At 41.2% G+C, this 19,234-nt stretch overlaps 1 protein-coding gene across 1 annotated transcript; it reads left to right on the forward strand.

Moving 5' to 3' along the window:
* Nucleotides 1–16,786: 16,786 nt before the first annotated feature.
* LOC311622670 (large ribosomal subunit protein eL29-like) lies at nt 16,787–19,013 on the forward strand (the record flags this gene model as incomplete). Its single annotated transcript, XM_084883907.1, has 2 exons — nt 16,787–16,865; nt 18,532–19,013. 2 exons carry the CDS (start codon nt 16,787–16,789, stop codon nt 19,011–19,013), a joined length of 561 nt encoding a protein of 186 aa, XP_084740033.1.
* Between the last annotated feature and the right edge of the window lie 221 nt (nt 19,014–19,234).

Below are 19,234 nucleotides of genomic sequence, written 5' to 3' on the forward strand. Positions count from 1 at the left end.
GTAATGTGAAGAACTTGGAAAGATAGACACCGTGTCTATAGGCATTCTCACTTGACTGATGAGGAAACTCAGACCATGAATGTTTAACCGATGAGTAAGGGGTAAAATAGTGCTCGAACCCCAATTTCCTCATTCCTGACATAAAGCCCAGAAACATAAGTCATGTGTCCTAAACATAATGGTTTCCAACATTAATGAAGTGTGATGCTGAAATATTGCAATTTTCACAGGAATCTAAAATGTTAGTCTTTGCTTAGGCACCTGAAAGTTAACCTTGTTGTCTTCATAAAATTTCTTATTGGGGCTAAACCACTTGCCAGTCCCTCTTTTGCCAGTCCCTTTGCAAGGGTGTACTATGTGGTGAGAAAAACAGATGTGATTTCAGCCTTCAGCCAGGAACGAATTGTACAAATAAATGTGAAATTAAAACGATGTGAATACCCACCTTCTTTGCCACTCGTTCCGTCACCTCTTACAGATCTTGCGAACCTCGGCCTGGACTTCCTTTCCTGAGAGAACCTTTCAGTCTAGGCCAGCTCTCTCCTCAACCCACCCTCTTTTGTCGTACGTTTTTGCTCATTCCTGTAGGAGGCCACATAGATTGGAGGTGTGTGAACTAGACCACAGAAATCCTTCTAGGTCAGAGTAATGACTTGGGTTTTTATCCTTACACAATGGAAGGCATTTCAAAGGCCTTAATAATATCTCTATTTTTAAAAGATTGCTTGGCTTTCTTCTTGTACTGCATGGTTGAGGGGAGGCCTGTTGGAAAGCTGCTGAAGTAGTCCAATGGGAGGTGATGGTAGCTCATTCTAAGTACTCTCCCTGAAGAGAGAGGTGGATGCATTGGAGAGCCACATTGGTGGAAAATTAAAAGGACAGGAGGAGAGAACCATTGTGGGTGTGGTATGTGGCAGAAACAGTGACACTGTCTGCAGGTCTTCAGTTAGAAACGGAGCTTTTCTTCATTCCACTGACTATGGACTGGCCTTGTGACCAGCTTTGGTCAATGGGACAGCAGCAAATAGAGGCTTAAGCAGTATTTGCATATTGGGTATCTCTCTCACTGAGCTGAAAACTGCTCTATGGGAGCATTCAGAGGCCATCGGAGCACAGGAAACTATGCAGCAGCGAGGGGCTCCCGTCCACGTAGCTGTGCCAGCCAATGCCCCTGAGGGAGCTTGGCTGAGAAGAGTCAACCTGGGCCAGACTGAAGGATGGCAGGCTGACCATGGCCCAAACTGGACTGATTTTTTGAGTTATGGCCCGAATACACTAAGTTGTGGAGTGGTTACACAGCAAATGCTAACTGGTAGTACTGTGTATGAAAGAGAGAAATCTATGAACTGGGTAGTGCTGATATTTTAAAAGAGATGTATATTATTACCTGAGGACCCCTAGAATATTAGCTCTATCTCCTCTCACCTTTGTTTGAGTAGCTCAGACTTAACTATATTCTTCTAGTTCACAGTCACTTTTCGTGTCAGTTCCATTAGTCTAACAAATTTTTTCTTTCAAAGGTTTATTTTCTAATTCATCGTTTATTTATTGCCCTCCCCCTCCCCCAAATATGTGTTGTTGTTGTTATTTTGTTGTTGTTTATTTGTTGTTTTTTGGTATTCTTAACAGTGCTTAAAGAGCATTTTAAAAATCAGATGTAAGTATCAGTGATTGGAGTTATGGAAAATGCTTTCAAAATGTAAACAATAGCTATGTCCAAATAGCTAAGTGAAGACCTCATTATTGGAAAGCTTTGATGTGGGAACTGCTGATGGGTATTGCTGATTAAAAAACATCTATTTATAAATCTGAATAATGTATTACAACTGCTTGACATGATAAAAACTTATGAAAATGTGAAAGGTGCTTTATGTATCTAAATATAGAAAAGTCACTGTGGTCATATTAGTTTTCAAATTAGTTTTAGACCTTGAACAAAGTATAGAGAAAATTCTATTGTCTGAAATATATTCCTTGCAGATTTGGGATAATATTGGTCAGGGATAATGTGTCTGTCTGAGATAAGTAAATCATTTATTTTCACGCACAATAAGATTTATATAATGAACAACAAAAACTGATGAACAAAAAATAGATCCAGAGATAGAGAAACATTTATCAGACCATCAAACCTCAGAGGGAATGTAGGGGAGGGTGGGGGTAAGGGGGAGAGATCAACCAAAGGACTTGTATGCATGCATATAAGCCTAACCAATGGACACAGACAACAGGGGGACGAGTGAATGAGTGTGTGTGTGTGGGGGGGGAGGGAGGGTAATGGGGGAATAAAGACACATATGTAACACCTTAATCAATAAAGAATATTTTAAAAAAGATTTAGCAGGAGAAAATATTGGGCACAGAATATTTTACTCCAGAAATGAAAAAAACTATGCATTTAATGCAGACTTCAGTAATGTGAAAATGTTCACCCAACTTTGAAGTGACAAAACAACTTTAGAGTGTCATTTATTAAAACTGGTTTTAAATTGCTAACCAGCAGAGTCTTGATAATAAATGAGTCCGGTACTTGAATTCCTTAATGTCATCCTGTTAAAAAATGGTATATGAGCCCACCTTCTCTACATACACTTTCATTTTTAAAAAATCACATTATGCATCACATTAAATTAAATAAACTCTGAATTTTGTTGGTTATGTGGTTTTGAAAATGAAGGAGCATGAACAATTGCTATCATATACTAGGTACTAACTATAGGGTGTACAGGGTGTGCACTATTACTTACATATAATTTTATTTTATTTTAAACCTATCAGGTGGATTTTACTATTGTAGATAAAGCTACATAACTGGCTAAGTGAGGCAGCCAGTGAGGGTGGAGGTGGGACCACACCAAGGCATACTGTCACCTTGGCATGATTTTCACTTTGAAAGATTATCACAACTGATCGTTAGTGACACCTCTTCTAGTCTCTGCTCAATCAGGGTTCAGGAAGCAAGGGGCATGCGAAATTTATGCCTTGCTTTATGGTTGCACCTTTTAAAGTAACATTATAACCAAAACAGTTTAAATCAACAAGGTGGGGTAGGAGTGAGCTTAAAACTTTTTTCCTTTAAAAGTGCCCATATATTACTCAGTTTTGACACACACTGTACTGGTCTCATCCAAGTTCAATATTCTGTGATTATGTGATTCTGTTGGCTGTGGGCTTTGGTCTTATAGGAAACATTTCAAATGACTTCAGTAGATGTTGAGCAATCCTACTGTACTAGGAAAGAGTTGGGTTCTCCCGACTTCATTAAACTCATCCGCGCCCTGTGGTGTTTTTTATGCACACTCCCTTTGTCTTCCAGAGGAAGTTCCTGCATGTGGGAGAAGGGCGTGAAGGAAAACAAAATCCTGGACTCTGCCTGCGTGATGATTTCAACGGAGACACAGGAACATCTGCTGGGCTAAAGGCCCCAGCTGCCGGCCATGCAGAGTGAGCGCACAGCGCCGCTGGGCAGGAAATGAAGAAAACTGTGGTGTTGGTGCATCAACTTGGGATGAATTTTAGAAAGAATAAATCTTCTATCCACACTGACATTTGACCAATAATAAAGAAGAAAATAAAATATACTAAGTTCAAGGTAATTTTCTTTTTACCCTCTTTATTTACACCACAGATTTTAATAAAATAATTGGAGCTATTCTCAGAAAGAAATGAGCTTAACGTTGTGTAAAAAATCTGACCCGCGATGAAAGAGGAGTTTAGCATCTTTAATTCTCCTGTGTATATCTTAACATCTCCAGAGAAAGTTTGCTGATGTTTAATTTCAGAAAACACTTCTGAAACTGGTTCAGCTTTTAACTCATGGCTGCTGATCATCCCTTCCAGCTTTCTCTTCTACCGAGTCCCTGATCCACGACAAGACAAAGTCTAAATTTTAAAAACACATATGCACTTATTTATTTTTTAGGACTTGTCAAGGGTATTTTGGTGAAATCAGTGGGCTATGCTTGTATTGACAAAATCCCCATGTCCCTGGAGGGCTGTCCTGTCATGTGCCACCATGGTAAACCAGGTTTGATTAATGGCTCAGAGTGGAACAAGTCCTTAAAATGAGGAAGGCTTACATTTTATAAAGGAAAGGAATGATTCTGAATTACTTGATGCATTAGTTGTACTTAAGGACAAGTAGCTATAGTGAAGAAAACAATTATAATCGAACAAATACACTTAGCTTTAAGCTTCTTCAAAGCTTCGGAAAACGCAAAAATGTAATTGATTACAGAACTGCTCTCATTTATTAGAAGCAAAGAAACACTTTCTATGGATTTGCACAGACGTACTTAATGCTGGTGCTTGTTGTTTTGACCCATGTGGAGGGACATCCATTCGTGTAACACCCCCAGTCCCTGTGTTGTGGCGTGTGGCTGGGCTTTCAGTGGCTTTATGACTTAGGCATAAGCTCTGGGAGATTTCCACCTTGAAGGACCATGGCATCCTGACACTTTTTTACAGCAAGTATGGTTCCCACGCCCACACCTCTCAGGGAGGCCAGAGGGAGGACTCTTGTGAACGGAGGACTCTTGTTTCTCCTCTCTCCACCAGGTTCTCAGAGAGGGAATGACCTGAGTCAATGTATTGTTCCACACATTTAAAACTCTTTGCGGTATGTTTTTCAAGACCAAAGTGGTTAAATTGGGAGCTAGCTCTGCCTCCTCCTGCTTTAACATCCACAAGACAAAAGTTTGGGTCTTATCTTGCAACTGGTGCAGAACGTAGGTGGATCAGAAGGATGCTTCTTATCAGACCGTCTTCATCCCCACCTTGGAATATTTGATTGGAACCTTATGAACCAGATGACAAGACATTTACTTTGTAGATATAAAAAATACAAACAGAAAGACCTGGGGTAGGGTCAGGGCTTTGAGCCTTGTGTTTTCATAGGAGACTCTGCACCTTTAACTTGGACAGCGTGTCATGGCTGTGTTGTGGCGTGTGGCTGGGCTTTCAGTGGCTTTAGGGATTAGGCATAAGCCCTGTGAGACTTTCACCTTGAAGGACCATGACATCTTACAGCAGGTAACACTTTTTCACAGGCAAGTACCAATTTCCATGGAGGTGGTGGGATGTAAGTGAAGGAGCACGCCCCAGCAAAGGGACAAGTGTAGGCAAACACAGGGGGTTCTTTAATAGCTTCGGCTCATAGAGTGTTAGCTGAGAGGGCCGAGGCAACCTGAGAAAAAGTGCACGGACCATGCGGACCTTCGCCAGGATATAAACGCGGTTGGCAGTGGTCTCTGTGGGGCCAGGCATGAGCAGGCCTGGGGCACACAGAGGCTTCGAGCACAGAGAGCAAAGGTTGGCGGTGCTTACCACGCTTCCCCACCAAGTCCTCAGGACACTCTCGGTGCCAGCTCTGGGTAGGAGGCTCAGGCTCCTGTGGCTTTGACCTGCCTTTGCAGCCAAGAGAGAAAACCGGCAGGTGATGAGCTGGGATTCGGGAGACCCGTGCTGACCTGAGAACCACTTCCTGCTGCAGTTTCACACGGCTCTGGATTTGGTCATCACAGATCTAACCATGGCCCGAGGTTTGTCAAGACACAGATAATGACCACTCTCAAAGAAGAGCCGGCTTTATTACTAATTCAATCAAAGGAACTGGAGCCCTTATCATAATGTAGGGACCTGACACATGGTAGAGCCTCCTGGCAGCGAGATCCCCACTGACCAGGAGGGGTTCTGGAGGACGTCCAGGGGAGCAGGGCTCCCTGAAGGTGGGGCAGCAGTGCCCTGACCCCCCCATTTATCTTTAGGATTTAACTACCTCCCACCTAAAATGCCTTTTATCTTATCAATAATTATGTGAAAGTCTCAACTATGTATATACTTTAAACCAGTGGTCGACAAACTTATTAGTCAACAGAGCCAAATATCAACAGTACGACGATTGAAATTTCTTTTGAGAGCCAACATTTTTAAAACTTAAACTATATAGGTAGGTACATTGTTATTAACTTAATTAGGGCACTCGTAAGCTGGCCTTTGCTAAAAAAAACGTTCTCCATCTGATTGAGGCCTGTGGTTCGCAAGCCTTGGTTTGCCGACCACTGCTTTAAACAAACGTCACCAGGATTCAGTAAACGAGTTGCATAATAAAATTAACAACTTATAGATTCTCGCTTTAAAGAAAAAAAAAAAAAGTAGCGTGGCTCCTTTATTTATAAAGAGACCCCCACAACTAGAATCTTGCTTTACAATTTAGAGGGAGTGTGTACTGATATTTGGAACCGAATGTGTTTCTTTTGTGATGTGGCGGAATTTACCCCACATCTGGAAACCATAACTTAATTAAGTCCCCAAAGTGCCTCAGGGTGACAGAGGACAAGGCTTCCCAAATGTGGAGGCATTGCAGAATAACAAAAGAATTTTGAGGCATTGTCCCAGCTGCGGGAGGGCCTTTTCGTGTCTTCTGTTCTGAGAGGCCCTAACAATAGCGGTGCCTTTCCAGTCTGGAGTCTGCAGTCCCGGGATTCGTTAGCAGGGACACCAAGAGCAAAAGGCACTAATGACTTGTGCCATCTGGCTTGTTAGCAGCCCGTTTCAGCGAGCTGATTCAGAAATGGAGTCATCACGGACGCGCTTTGGCTTTATGATTTGTGATGATGTACTTTCCCCGCTGTTTCCACGGCCGAGTCAAGATCGAGCCCCTGCCCGTGTCTTCTGCAGCATGTCATTTCTGTGAAGGCTTTCACCGAGGGTCCTGCTGTAGTTCATTTGAGTAGATTCTTTTCACGTGAAACAAATGGGTGTCTCTTTTTGTAATTGGGTAAGCTACTTAAAAACGGGCAGCTGAAAGCATTTCAAGTCCCCCTGTGGCTAGGCTAGCACTTAGATTTAAAACAGGGAAGATTCGGAAGCATGAACAGTGCAGAATGCTGGAGTGAGTTCCTTATAATTTATCCTTTCTAAGTTGTACTCCATTTTGGTGTGATTAGGAGTCACAACTGTGACATTTATAAAAGCAGTCTGAGAATCATCCTTATTTTGAAAATGATAGTCTCATTCTCGGAAGTTTTAGAGCCTGAATGTATTTAATCGAAAGATAGGCAATGTTTCTCAACAAAGTTTATCTTATTTTAGAAATACACTGATCCAAAGACTCTCTTTGGTGGGTCCTTCTTTACTAAACTACTTTTAAATTTGGGATTCCTGCCTTAACCGGTTTGGCTCAGTGGATAGAGTGTCAGCCTGTGGACTCAAGGGTCTCAGGTTTGATTCCGGTCAAGAGCATGTACCTTGGTTGCGGGCACATCCCCAGTAGGGAGTGTGCCGGAGGCAGCTGCTCGATGTTTCTCTCTAATCTTTGTTTCTAACTCTCTATCCCTCTCCCTTCCTCTCTGTAAAAAATCAATAAAATATATTAAAAAAATAAATTTGGGATTCCTTAAGGGGCAGGTCTTCATTTCACAGATGGAGAAATTAAGGTGCAGAAAGCATAAGCTTCTTGATGCCCAAGGTCACAATGGCAGTTAAGTAGCAGACGTGAGATCAGAATTGAGGTTTCACCAAGTTCCAGTCTTTGATGCCATAATTTTACATACACAGGCCTCAACCCTCCTGAAAGATTCTGATTCCGCAGGTCAGAGTGCGGCTCAGGAACAGGATTTTTACCAAACAGCCCATATGAAGTGACTTTCCTTATCAGGAGAGTTCGGGAAACTTACTGCAGAGAACATGTGTACAATGTCTGTCCTGGAAATAGCAAAATAATTTCATAATAACTTTGGTTTTGTTTAGAAGTGAGAATGCATCTAGGCACACTTAAAACTGTGTATGTCCTATTCTGGATTCCAGATTCGCGAGCAGCTCTCTTCCTGATGAGTCAATTGGGAACAGTTGTTCTTCACAACCGCTCAGGAGAATAATAGCCTGAGACTAACAATGATGGCCCAGTAGAAACTAGGCAGTCGGTCTGCACGAACTGGCCATGGGCTGCCTTATAAGAAATCACTGAAGAAGGCAGCAGCCAAGTTTAAGGACAGACTTTCCCCCTTTGTTTGGAGGCTTCTGTGACCTGCTGGGCCAAGCCCAGGACAGGAAATGGGCAAGTGTCTGTTTTCCTCCGACACCATTTGGCCGCTGGGATAGAGGACGTGGTCGAAAGCTGCAGGGTGGCTCCATAGAAGCTGAAAGGCCTTGGGCAAATCAGTCAGACCTGCCTCTCCCCATCAGCAAGCCAGGATAATAGTAATATTGGCTAAACGTATTTCAATCCCATCTGGATTTACTTACTGGCAAGTGTAAAGTGTTTTCAAAATACCAAATACTACACAGTGCATCCAAGCAGCTTGGATTTCAGGGCCTCATCCTCTTCCTTCCTGCACCGCAGCATGCCCTGCTCAGTGTGGCGCGAGGGAGCGAACCCCCAGCCCCTGGGCCCCCAGACCCTTGCCTTATAATGTCCCCACCAAAGCACACGATGGCCCATCCCTCCCCACAGACCACTTTCTCCTATTAACCTCCAATCCTGAAGGAAATGTCCTTTTCATCCTTATTGAGATCAAAATAAAACCATACAAATACTCTGAAAATACAAAAACTTACCATTCTTTTTTATTTTTTTTAATGTATATCTTTATTGATTTCAGAGAGTAAGGGAGAAGGAGAGAGAGAGATAGAAACATCAATGATGAGAGAGAATCATTGAGTGGCTGTCTCCTGCACACCCCGCACTGGGGATTGAGCCCGCAAACCCAGGCATGTGCCCTTGACCAGAATCAAACCTGGGACCCTACCGTCTGCAGGCTGACGCTCTATCCACTGAGCCAAGCCAGCTAGGGCAAAAACTTATCATTCTTACTGAAAATTGTTAACTTTCCCAAAACATAATTTTATGAACTACTTTCCCCAGCCTCCCCAAAGCCTAGGCCTGTGGGGCCTAGCATATTTGAGAGATGTGTGAACCACTGTTTTGGTTTTGTGGATATAATAACGGGTCTTCGATCCCTCTCTGCACTGGCTGCTGGAACACTCAGCTCAGCTCCCTCTGGTAAATACACACAAACTGGATCCATGTTCTTTATCTGCCTTGTCAATCCCAGCTTCACCTCATATTTCTTACTTTATTTTTCCTCTTGTTCTGTTTTTCTCATCCAATTAATATTAACTCTGTGTCTTAATGTATCTTCAAGTCGCCTTCCACCCTTCCTGGAATAAAAAGCAGGGCTGGAGAAGAATTTGTTTTAGAAAAGCTGCTTGGCAAACCCTTAAATCCATCCTCCAGAACTCTGGATGCCTAACCACGTTTAAAGACTATCTCCGATGTTCTTGCCATGGATATTTTCCCCCCTATGTACCACAGGGACCCTTCTCTCTTTACTCGCTCTGAATATGGAGTGTATCTGGGAAGAACAGCTTTGTAATAAATTTCCTGAGATTTGGTTTTCTTGGGACATCTAACCCTTTGACATGCATGTTCTCATGTTGATGGACTGAAAACCCATCAACATGCTTTTGATTCCCAGGGAGAATGAATCTAAAGCAGAAGAAAAGTAAAAAAAAAACACACACACACACACAAACAAACAACAAAAAAACTACCAAAAACAAACAACAACAACAACAACAAAACACCTCACACAAAATGAAACAAACAAACAAAAACAGCAACACTGGCTTTTCTTTTGTGGAAGCAAATGAATGCAGGTTGAAGAAAATTCTCCTTACAGAGCCCCTCCATCTCAGAGCCTCGTCAGTACTTGGAAAAATTCATAACCTGGCAAAATAAAAGCATTCATTCTTCTTCAGGCTGGGAGCCAAATCAAACCATTCTTTTAATTACAGGTGAATAATAACACCCTTAAATTTCTTACAAATAACGTCAGCCTCCTTCTGCGTTCTGACTGATGGGAGGTGATGAATGAAGACCTTTTAATTCAGCACAGCTGGCCGCCTTTTGTTGCACTTCCTCTGAAAGGTTGCCGTGCAGCTCAGGCCTGTTTTGTCAGATGTGCTGAAAACAACCTGCCTGACTGGAGGTGGAAATAGCCTTCACACAGAAGACGTTTGCGTGATTGAGTGCCCTGTCGGGACGCAGCTGTGGCAGTCAGTGTGCGAGGTGGAAGATGGACCATTTGTTTGAGTGGGTGCGAGGGTGTGCATGTGTGCGTGCGTGTGTGCGTGCGTGTGTGTGTGGTGTGTGTGTTTTGATTTGATGGTTCTCCCAGGACTAGAGAAGGCCCAGCTAATCAACCTCTGAGGCTCGTAGAAGATAGGTGACTAGGTAGAGGCTCCCCTGTAACACAGAGGGCCTGCTGCCTGGCCCTGGAGCCTGTACTGGCGCAGGGACTTCAGAGCCCTTGGGGTGCCCTGCGGTCTGGGAGCTGCAGGCCACAGGGACGTCTGGAGAAGGAGCTGACCTGTAGTAGGTTGCAGCGCCCCAGCCTCTTCCAAGAATGAACCCCCAGCTTTTCCTGGGAAGACAGCGAAGGTGTGGGCTGCACCATTCCCAGACTCCCTGCAAGCTTAATGAGAACGAGTCACGTGTGACCAGGGCATCTGGACCTTATCTGGGCAGTGCTGATCTGTCGGGGGCACCAGTGCCATCACCTGTGGTGTACAGCTCAGCACGGAGTCCAGAGATTTAGTATTCTTCTCACAGTGGGGCCAAGTCACAGGGCCAACAAACCAGTTTCCCAAGACAGAACGAACCCCTGGACTGGCTGAGTTCCTTCTTTACACTAGGCTAGGTGGTGTAGCAACCCTCTTGCAAGATAGGTTTTATTTCCATTTTATAGATTTGAAAAAAAGATAGTAACAGGAGGCGCTAAGGAGGGATGGGAAGACAGGATTGTGAATTTAGGAAGACCTAGAGATTTACACCGAGGTCTAACTCGAAATTCTCTGCTCTTGGCCAAAGTTGACTTTCTTGTCATTTTAACATTGTGTTACTTTATCAGAGCTCATTGAACAAGGAAACCACACAAAAAATTATTATGTGTAATAATTTTGTGGAGAAGTTTAAATTATTAAGAGTTATGTCTCACGCAAGTATAATCTTCTAGAATTCTTTAATGTCTTCCTCTTCTACACTTAAGTAAAGATAACCCAATAGTGATTACTTGAATGGTGTTTGCAGACGAGGGGAGAAGGAACAAAGGAGACAGCTGGTAGGAGAGAGACCCTTGTTTAGAGCTCTGGCTTTTTTCCAATTGCCTTTAAATTCCTTATGTGGAACCACACCACGTGATTAATCCACGCGATAAATTCAGTGATTGATCACCAGCTAATAAGTACCTAGTATGAACTTGGAGGGTTTAACACTTTAGGTTTGCATATAAATGTTGTGTTTAGAGAATATCAGAATATGGGTAAGAAGTGTCCTTTATTAGCAGGAACTCTAAGTAGCTGAATGAAGCCCCATATGTTTAAACTTCATTGCCCAGCACTACGGATATTATGTGATGGGTGATTCTTTCTTTTGGGGGACCGTTCTGTACATCGTAAGATTTTTTTGCAGCATCCTTGGCTTCTATCCACTAGTTGTCAGCAGCATCCCTCTCACAGTTGTGAAAATCAAAAATGTCTCTAGATATTGCAAAATGTGTCCTGGGAGGAAAAATAGCCCTTGGTAAACTACAACTGCCTTACAAGATATATGACCACATAAAGCAAAAATTAAGTCAACAAAGCACAGAGAATTGGGGGGAGGGGGGTAAATTGAATTATATTATTACAAGAATCTTACATATTATATATGAAGTAGTTCAATGTTGATTGTGGTTAGTCTGTAATAATTTAAAGATACACATAATTCCTAACTCAACTTGTAAACAAATGTAAAGAGATATGCTAAAAAGCCAATCAAGAAATAAAAATGGAATATTAAAAGTGACTAACTCAAAAGAATGCAGGAAAGAAGAAATGAATAAACAACAACAATATAACATGATGGGGAAAAAAGGGCACAAAATGGCAGGCCTAGATGTAACCATATCAGTAGTTGCATTCAGTGTAAATGAGCTGTTTTTCTATTAAAAGGCAAATGGTGTCAGTCTCTATAAAGCAGAAAGACTCAACTATATGCTGTCTCCAAAAGATACATTTTAAAAACAAAGACAGAAATAACTTAAAAGTATGAAAAATTACATCATATGAATACAATTAAAAATAAAACTGTATAGCCATCATATGTAACATCAGTCATAAGGATAAATAGATTAGGAAGAACTAATTTAAATGTGTATGTGCCCCAAAAAGAGTATTGACATACATGAAGAAACAACTGATAGATAAAAAGGGAGATAAAGGCAAATCCATAGTAACATTGTGAGACTAGCATTAACATCCCTCTCGCAGTAATCACAGACAGGTTTCTCAGGGATCTCCAGAGAAACAGCTAATAGGATGTATTTGAACCAGGATAAATATGTTAAGCCATAAAACAAGTCTCGATGAATTTCAAAGGACTAAATAGTACTAGTAATTATATTTTGTGATCATATGAAATTATGTTATAATTCAGCCAAACCAGTTTAGCTCAGTGGATAGAGCGTCGACCTGTGGACTGAAGGGCCCCAGGTTCAATTCCAGTACCTTGGTTGCGGGCACATCCCCAGTGTCGGGTGTGCAGGAGGCAGCTGGTCAATGTTTCTCTCTCATCAATGTTTTTAGCTCTCTGTCTCTCTCTCCCTTCCTCTCTGTGAAAAATCAATAAAATATATATATATTTTTAAAAGAAATTATGTTTTAATCCAACAGGATAGCTAGAAAAATTCTAATACTTGAAAATTAAACAATCAACTTCTGAATAACCCATAGATCAAAGAAGAAATCACTAAGAAATAAGAAAATATTTTGAACTGAATGCTGATAAAGATACAACATATCAAAATTTGTGGCATGCAGCTAATATAATACTTAGAGGGAAATTTATACCTTCAATGATTATTTTAGAAGGGGGCAATGACGTAAGATTACAGAAGTCATTGTGATTACCTTAAGTTTATCTTAAAACTACTTTAAGAAGTTAGAAAAAGATGAGAAAAATTAAACTCAGGTGGAAAAAATAATAGTGCAGAAATTAAAGAAATAGGAAAGAAACAATTGAAGAATTTTGCAAAACCATAAGGTGGTTTTTTAAAAAAGTTTAATAAAATGTATAAATCTTAGCAAGATGGATGAAAGTAAAAAGAAAGAAATGACATTCTAAAGTCAGGGTTGAAAAATGGGACATCACTGCAGATCTTACAGAAATCAAAAGGATTTTTAAAAGGTTTTCCTTAAAACATATAACTTAACAAACCTGATATCGGGTGAAATAGAAAATATAAATTCCTTATATGCATCAGAAAAAATATAGTGAATTTATTTTTAGTTTTTTTTCCTATGACTATATTTAGGAGTATTGTTATTTAATAGTAATCATACACACACACACCGTATTTTCTGGCGTATAAGACGACTTTTGAAACGAAAAAAAGTCAACCAAAAATCGGGGGCAAAAGACCAAAATTGCACAAAAATTACCTGCAGATCTTGGCGGCAAAGTAAGTCTTTTCTTTGAAGTGGGGGGTAGTCTTATACAGCGAATATAGGCCTAAACTTATGTTTTAACTGTAAAATTAGGGGGTCGTCTTATATGCTGGAAAATACAGTATATGCCTAAGGGACCATCTAATCAGTAGCTCTGACATGCAATGACCACCAGTGGGCAGATGCTCAATGCAGGAGCTGCTAAACTGTGGTGACTTGGCAGCTGCGGTTCTCGGGTGATGCACACAGAACCAGAGAGGAGGGAGCCCAATTCCGGAGTGTGTCACCCAAGAACTGCACTCTCACAACCTGGAGCCCTTGGGGGATGTTGGAGAGTCTGTTTTGGCCTGATCCCTGCAGGCCAGATTGAGGGACCTCACTGGTGCACGAATCCATGCACTGGGCCTCCAGTGAGAATATAAATATATATATAACATATTTCCTATATATCTCTCCCATGAGTATATGTATAATTCCATAATAGAGTTAATATTTTTTAAAAGATATATTTTATTGATTTTTTACAGATAGGAAGGGAGAGGGATAGAGAGTTAGAAACATCGATGAGAGAGAGACATCGATCAGTTGCCTCCTGCACACCACCCACCGGGGATGTGCCTGCAACCAAGGTACATGCCCTTGACTGGAATCAAACCTGGGACCTTTCAGTCCGCAGACTGACACTCTATCCATTGAGCCAAACCGGCTTTGGCTATTTTTTTTTTAAATTCTCAAATAAAATGCCTAAATACATTATGATGCTTTAAAACCTTGCCGCTTTTCTCATTGGAATTTTTCTATTGAATAAAGTAGATAGTTTACATGATGGAAGAGTAGATATTTTCCTGGAGTGAATAAAAAAAAAAAATCCAGTATTTATTTAGAATAGAAAGACACGAAGCGAGTAAACATTTTTATTTTCCCTGAATTTGACCTCCTACAGAAAAAGGAGATGTTTTACCCTAGATCAAAAAGGGGTAAAAGAGCAAAGAATAATGGCATGAATTGCAGGCAGTGACAAAGCTGCATCAGGCACCTGAGCATGCACTATGCAATTTGAAACAGTTGAAGACTAAGCAAAAAATTAAGCTGATTCCATGAAGTAACATAGTCTAGATAATTAATATGGATCTTACAACTGACTGTCAAGTGAGGTTGCATGGGACAGCTGAGATGATCATTAGATTAGTTAATGAGAAATAAGAAAGCTACATTTCCTTTGCAAATAGAAGTGATTATGTGTTACACTAGTGAGCCTGAGGAAGGACATACCACGTTTCTTTAATTTGATAAATCAAATTTTGGCTTCTCCATGACCCCTCCCATCACTTCTCTAATTTAAAACTCAATATCCATAATCATGTGAGAGTCTTGAACTTATTAAGGGCCCAGGAATAGGTCTGAGTCTATAATAATTCCAGGCTCTCATCGTTTCCCTGACTCCTGATTGCTACAGCCTATGTTTCCAGTCTGTCCTTCTTCAAGCAGTTGGCTCCATTCAGTCTCACATGTGCTCATCTGAGTCATCCATTCCCTTGCCTACAGATGTGCTCACAGCTACTTTCACTACTTCTCTACCAACCACAGTTCCTAATGTCCAATCTCCACCAATACTCCGCTGCAATCTCTTATATAGAGCTTCATGCACAAGTTGCTTTGGTCTCTGCCCCCACCACTACCTTCCCCTGCAACATACCCCTTCGTCCTTGTGAATCTCTGCTTCACTGGGTTTTGACTTCCTCCCTTCTAAGTCTGAGGGTTGTCATCTTCCCGTTACCTGCTTTGCTTTTATAACTCCATTGTCAGCTATTGGTTTCAATGGTGCTATCTCAGTGCACCCAAGTATCTTTTCTTCTACAATGATAATTGTTTACAGTCTCTTTTCTATTTTAGAGAAGCAACCCGACTAGGCCGTGGATCTGAACCCATGACCTGGGTATGTGTCCTGATCTGGAAGTAACCTTTGGGTGTATGGGAGACGACACTCCACCAACTGAGTCACACCGGCCAGGGCTACACTCTCTTTTCAGTTGCCTAGTGCTCTGCTTATCACACTGCTCAGAGGCCTCTTCAGCCCTGCACAGAGAAGCCAGACTCACAGTGCGGGCTCCAACAGTGACCGCTCCACAGTTTGAGCATTTCTGTCAGGGTGCTTTGAACAGTGGTCATGTGGCTAAAAGAACTGGAAACCAATTCAAGTCTAACTCCCTAACTGTGCAGAAAAGAAAAAAAGCAAAAGTTAAGGAAATTGACTAAAAACCTAAGGCAACACCAGAGGCTAGGCCTTGCCTTTATTTGCACTGCGTGGCCAGATTATTATGCATTCAGAGATCATAATAATCTGGCCACGCAGTGTATTTTTCTTAGTATTCCCACCTGTCCTCTCCTAACTCATCTTCAACAGATTAATAAGTTGTTATTTAAATAACTAGACCTACCAAGGGACTTGGAATAGAAATTCACCTTCTGAGTTTTAGTCCAATTAATTGTCATACATATCTTTTAGTAAAACATATCTTTTCACAACAGACTATCTCAGATTGAGGTTTTGTTTATGCAAAAAATATTACTGTGAAAAAAACATGAACCCACATTTTACCTGTTTCTCCAAGAATTCTACACATTCCAATTAGGGTGTGTGACTTACTATGTAACAACATATACTGAACAACGATACCTACCAGACACTGTTAGGCACTTGTGGCTTCTGCTCTTGGGGAGGTCAGAGATTTCTTTTGTGCCTGGAAGGATATGGAACCAAACACCCCGTCGTGTAATTCCTTTTCCTGCATTTCTTCAAGTTTTCTTCAGGATTTTAGGCTGAAGCGGTAAAGACTTTATTACGAGGCACTATAGTAACGATGGCACTGGGAGGGATAGTTTCTTCCACGAAGAGAATAATTGCATTCACTATTTTTAATCTGCATTGGCCAAAGTAATTGCTGCCTAAGACCACAACGATGAGGCCAGGAAGCGTGCCGTTTTCGATTTCCCCACCAAAATCAGTTTAAAATCTTGTTTTGAATTTGATATATGTTCTTATGATGAAATTCTTAATGGTTTTAATTTATTGGGCTTACGATTTCAATTATATGTTCATTTTTATAACATCTTGCAACTGTTCAGTATTTTTATCAGGATGGCAAAACAAGAATATGTGTATTCCCGAATAACACTGGCTCTGAATTCTTTGTTTAATATTTTTAATAAAATCTCAAAAATCTTAATCAGAGAGGAGTTCTAGAACAAAGAACTCCAGCGTGGGCCCTGCCATGAGGAACTGATTTTAGCTCTCTGAAGGATGCCGGAGGACGGAGGACGGGAGCAGCAAAACAGGGTGGTGCTCCAGCAGATCCCTTCTGAGAAAACAGCAGCTGGATGTGCCTGGGGCCACTCACTGGTGGGGGAGGGGATGGATGGAAGAAACATTTTTAATTTTTTTTTTTTCTTAGTGTTGGAAAGTTTTCAGTGAAATCATGATGTCACCGGGATATGTTTTGTCTGTGATCATAATTTGCATAAGTTCCTTCCCATGGAACTGTGTACAATACAAAGGAATGCTTCATGGTACATTCTGCGTGGATGGTGCCAAGACTTTTAAGAGTCCATGGAGGAGACATCATGTACAAAGAATTTCTTTTGTAAATCCTCCCCAAGGAAGAACTAATGAGAAAGGAAAGAAACAGGGCGTGCAAATACTACCACTTCACATTGTATTCGTAGAAAGACTGGGGTTGTTTTGCATTCCTGATCATTGACTAATATTTAGCTTTGTACTTCTTTTTTTTTTTTTTTGAGAAGAGGATCCTCATTTTCTTTGATATTTATGGCTTAGAATATGTCCTCATTGTATTATTCTTCCTGTTATAATTACCTCATACATTTTGTCAAATTCCTGGCTTGGAAAGACTTTAATCATAAAGCAAAATGTATTTGGGACACACTTTTGGAGATTTATTTTAATATCAAGTTAAGGAATGTTTTGCAATAGAGCAGAGATATGCAAGTATCAAATACAATGTCTGGAAATCAAGAGCCATTGAGTTTGTATAATTTTACACAAGAATTTTAATTCCAAAAAACTATTTGAAATTTGTGGTTCAAATAGGCTCCTCAGTACCGGTGTAAATCAGAGGATATAAATAAAATAATGGAGCAGAGGCAGGTGAAGTCAGTAAATATTGATCTGCCAAATACATCCAATGCTAGCTACTTCAATATTTTGCTAATTTAATGTTAAAAAAATTTTTTTTTACATTTATTGATGACCTTAACTGACTGGTAATATGAATGACTAAGCCATTGAGCCAACACTTTCACTAAAAACAAGTAAAATTTCTAAAAGCATCAAAACCTCAAATACAAAAAGAAGACTTTTCAGGATGACTTCTAACCCAAAGTAGGAACCTGGAGCAGTAAGGAAATGATTAAAGCCACTTTTATTGATTGACTTATTGATTGACTGATTTTCGAGAAAAGGAGAGAGACACTGAAACGTCGATCAAATGCCTCTGTCATGTGCCCGCCCTGACCACATTCCAGCCAACTAAGTCACACTGGCCAGGACTTTGTTGAATGAGAGAAATCAGACCTTCAGTTTTGCAGAATGCTTTGGGGCAGAAAGGGCTACACGCCAGGCTCAGGGTCACCCAGAGTGGGAAGTTCGGGCAGTTCTGCCCTGGAAGTTGGGAGCTGCCAAAAGCAATATCCTCAGGATAAGAGTGAAGAGTAATTAAAGAACCCCATTTCCTCTTTATCCCAGAAGAATGCAAAGAAATCTGCCATAACCCTGAGACAAGCTAGAGAGAAAGATAACTTCCTGAGAAGTTCTAACCACATGCCAGCTCTCTCATGAATCTGTAGCACCAATTAATACTGTGTTATCAGACACAGCTAAAACTGTAAATTTAATTTTAAATGACTCTTTAATCATTCAAACGATGGGTCATGTTCCCAAGTACCTGACAGAAACACATGTGAATACTTTCTGGAAGAATCTACCTTCCTCGTCTTAGGCTTTAAGAAAACTTGCTCTTCTGGTCCCAGGCACTTTAGAAGCCGTGAGCCAAACCACACATAATAAGTCTAGAAAAAGGCACAGAAATGGCATCACGAAACTCCAATCACAGACACACATCTCTAAAGGGGCAGACCCCAAGTTCCCTAGGAACACGAGCTTTGCCAAGAAACACAACCAGAAGGGCCTGAAGAAGATGCAGGCTGACAGTGCCAAGGCCATGAGCGCACGTGCTGAGGCTATCAAGGCCCTCATAAAGACCAAGGAGGTCAAGACCAATAGTTCAAAGGGCAGCAGCTATAAGCTCAGTCAGCTTTCCTACATCACTTACCCCAAGATTGGGAAATGTGCTCGTGCCCGCATTGCCAAGGGTCTCAGGCATTGGCCAAAGGCCAAGGTCGAGGCTCAAACCAAGCCCCAGACTGTGGCTGACACTGTAGTCCCAGATCAAGCTCCAGGTCCAGCTCAGGCTTCCAAAGGTGTCCAGGCCCCCGCAAAAGTTCCACAGTAGAGACCTCTGTCTGCCGATATGAGGATGGAATAACTCGTGTGACCCCTGACTGCAGGAGGTTGGTGTCCTCCTGTGCTATTTGTACAAATAAACCTGAGGCAAGAGCTGCCAAAAAAAAAAAAAGAAGTCACTAATTTAAAAAACAAAGAGCATGTCACATAAGCAAAAATAAGCATACATGTAAAAAGTATCTCACATCAGCAGAACAAAGAGAAAGAACA

Source organism: Pipistrellus hanaki (assembly GCF_964339955.1).
Source record: "Pipistrellus hanaki genome assembly, chromosome: 5".
NCBI classification, from domain to species: domain Eukaryota; kingdom Metazoa; phylum Chordata; class Mammalia; order Chiroptera; family Vespertilionidae; genus Pipistrellus; species Pipistrellus hanaki.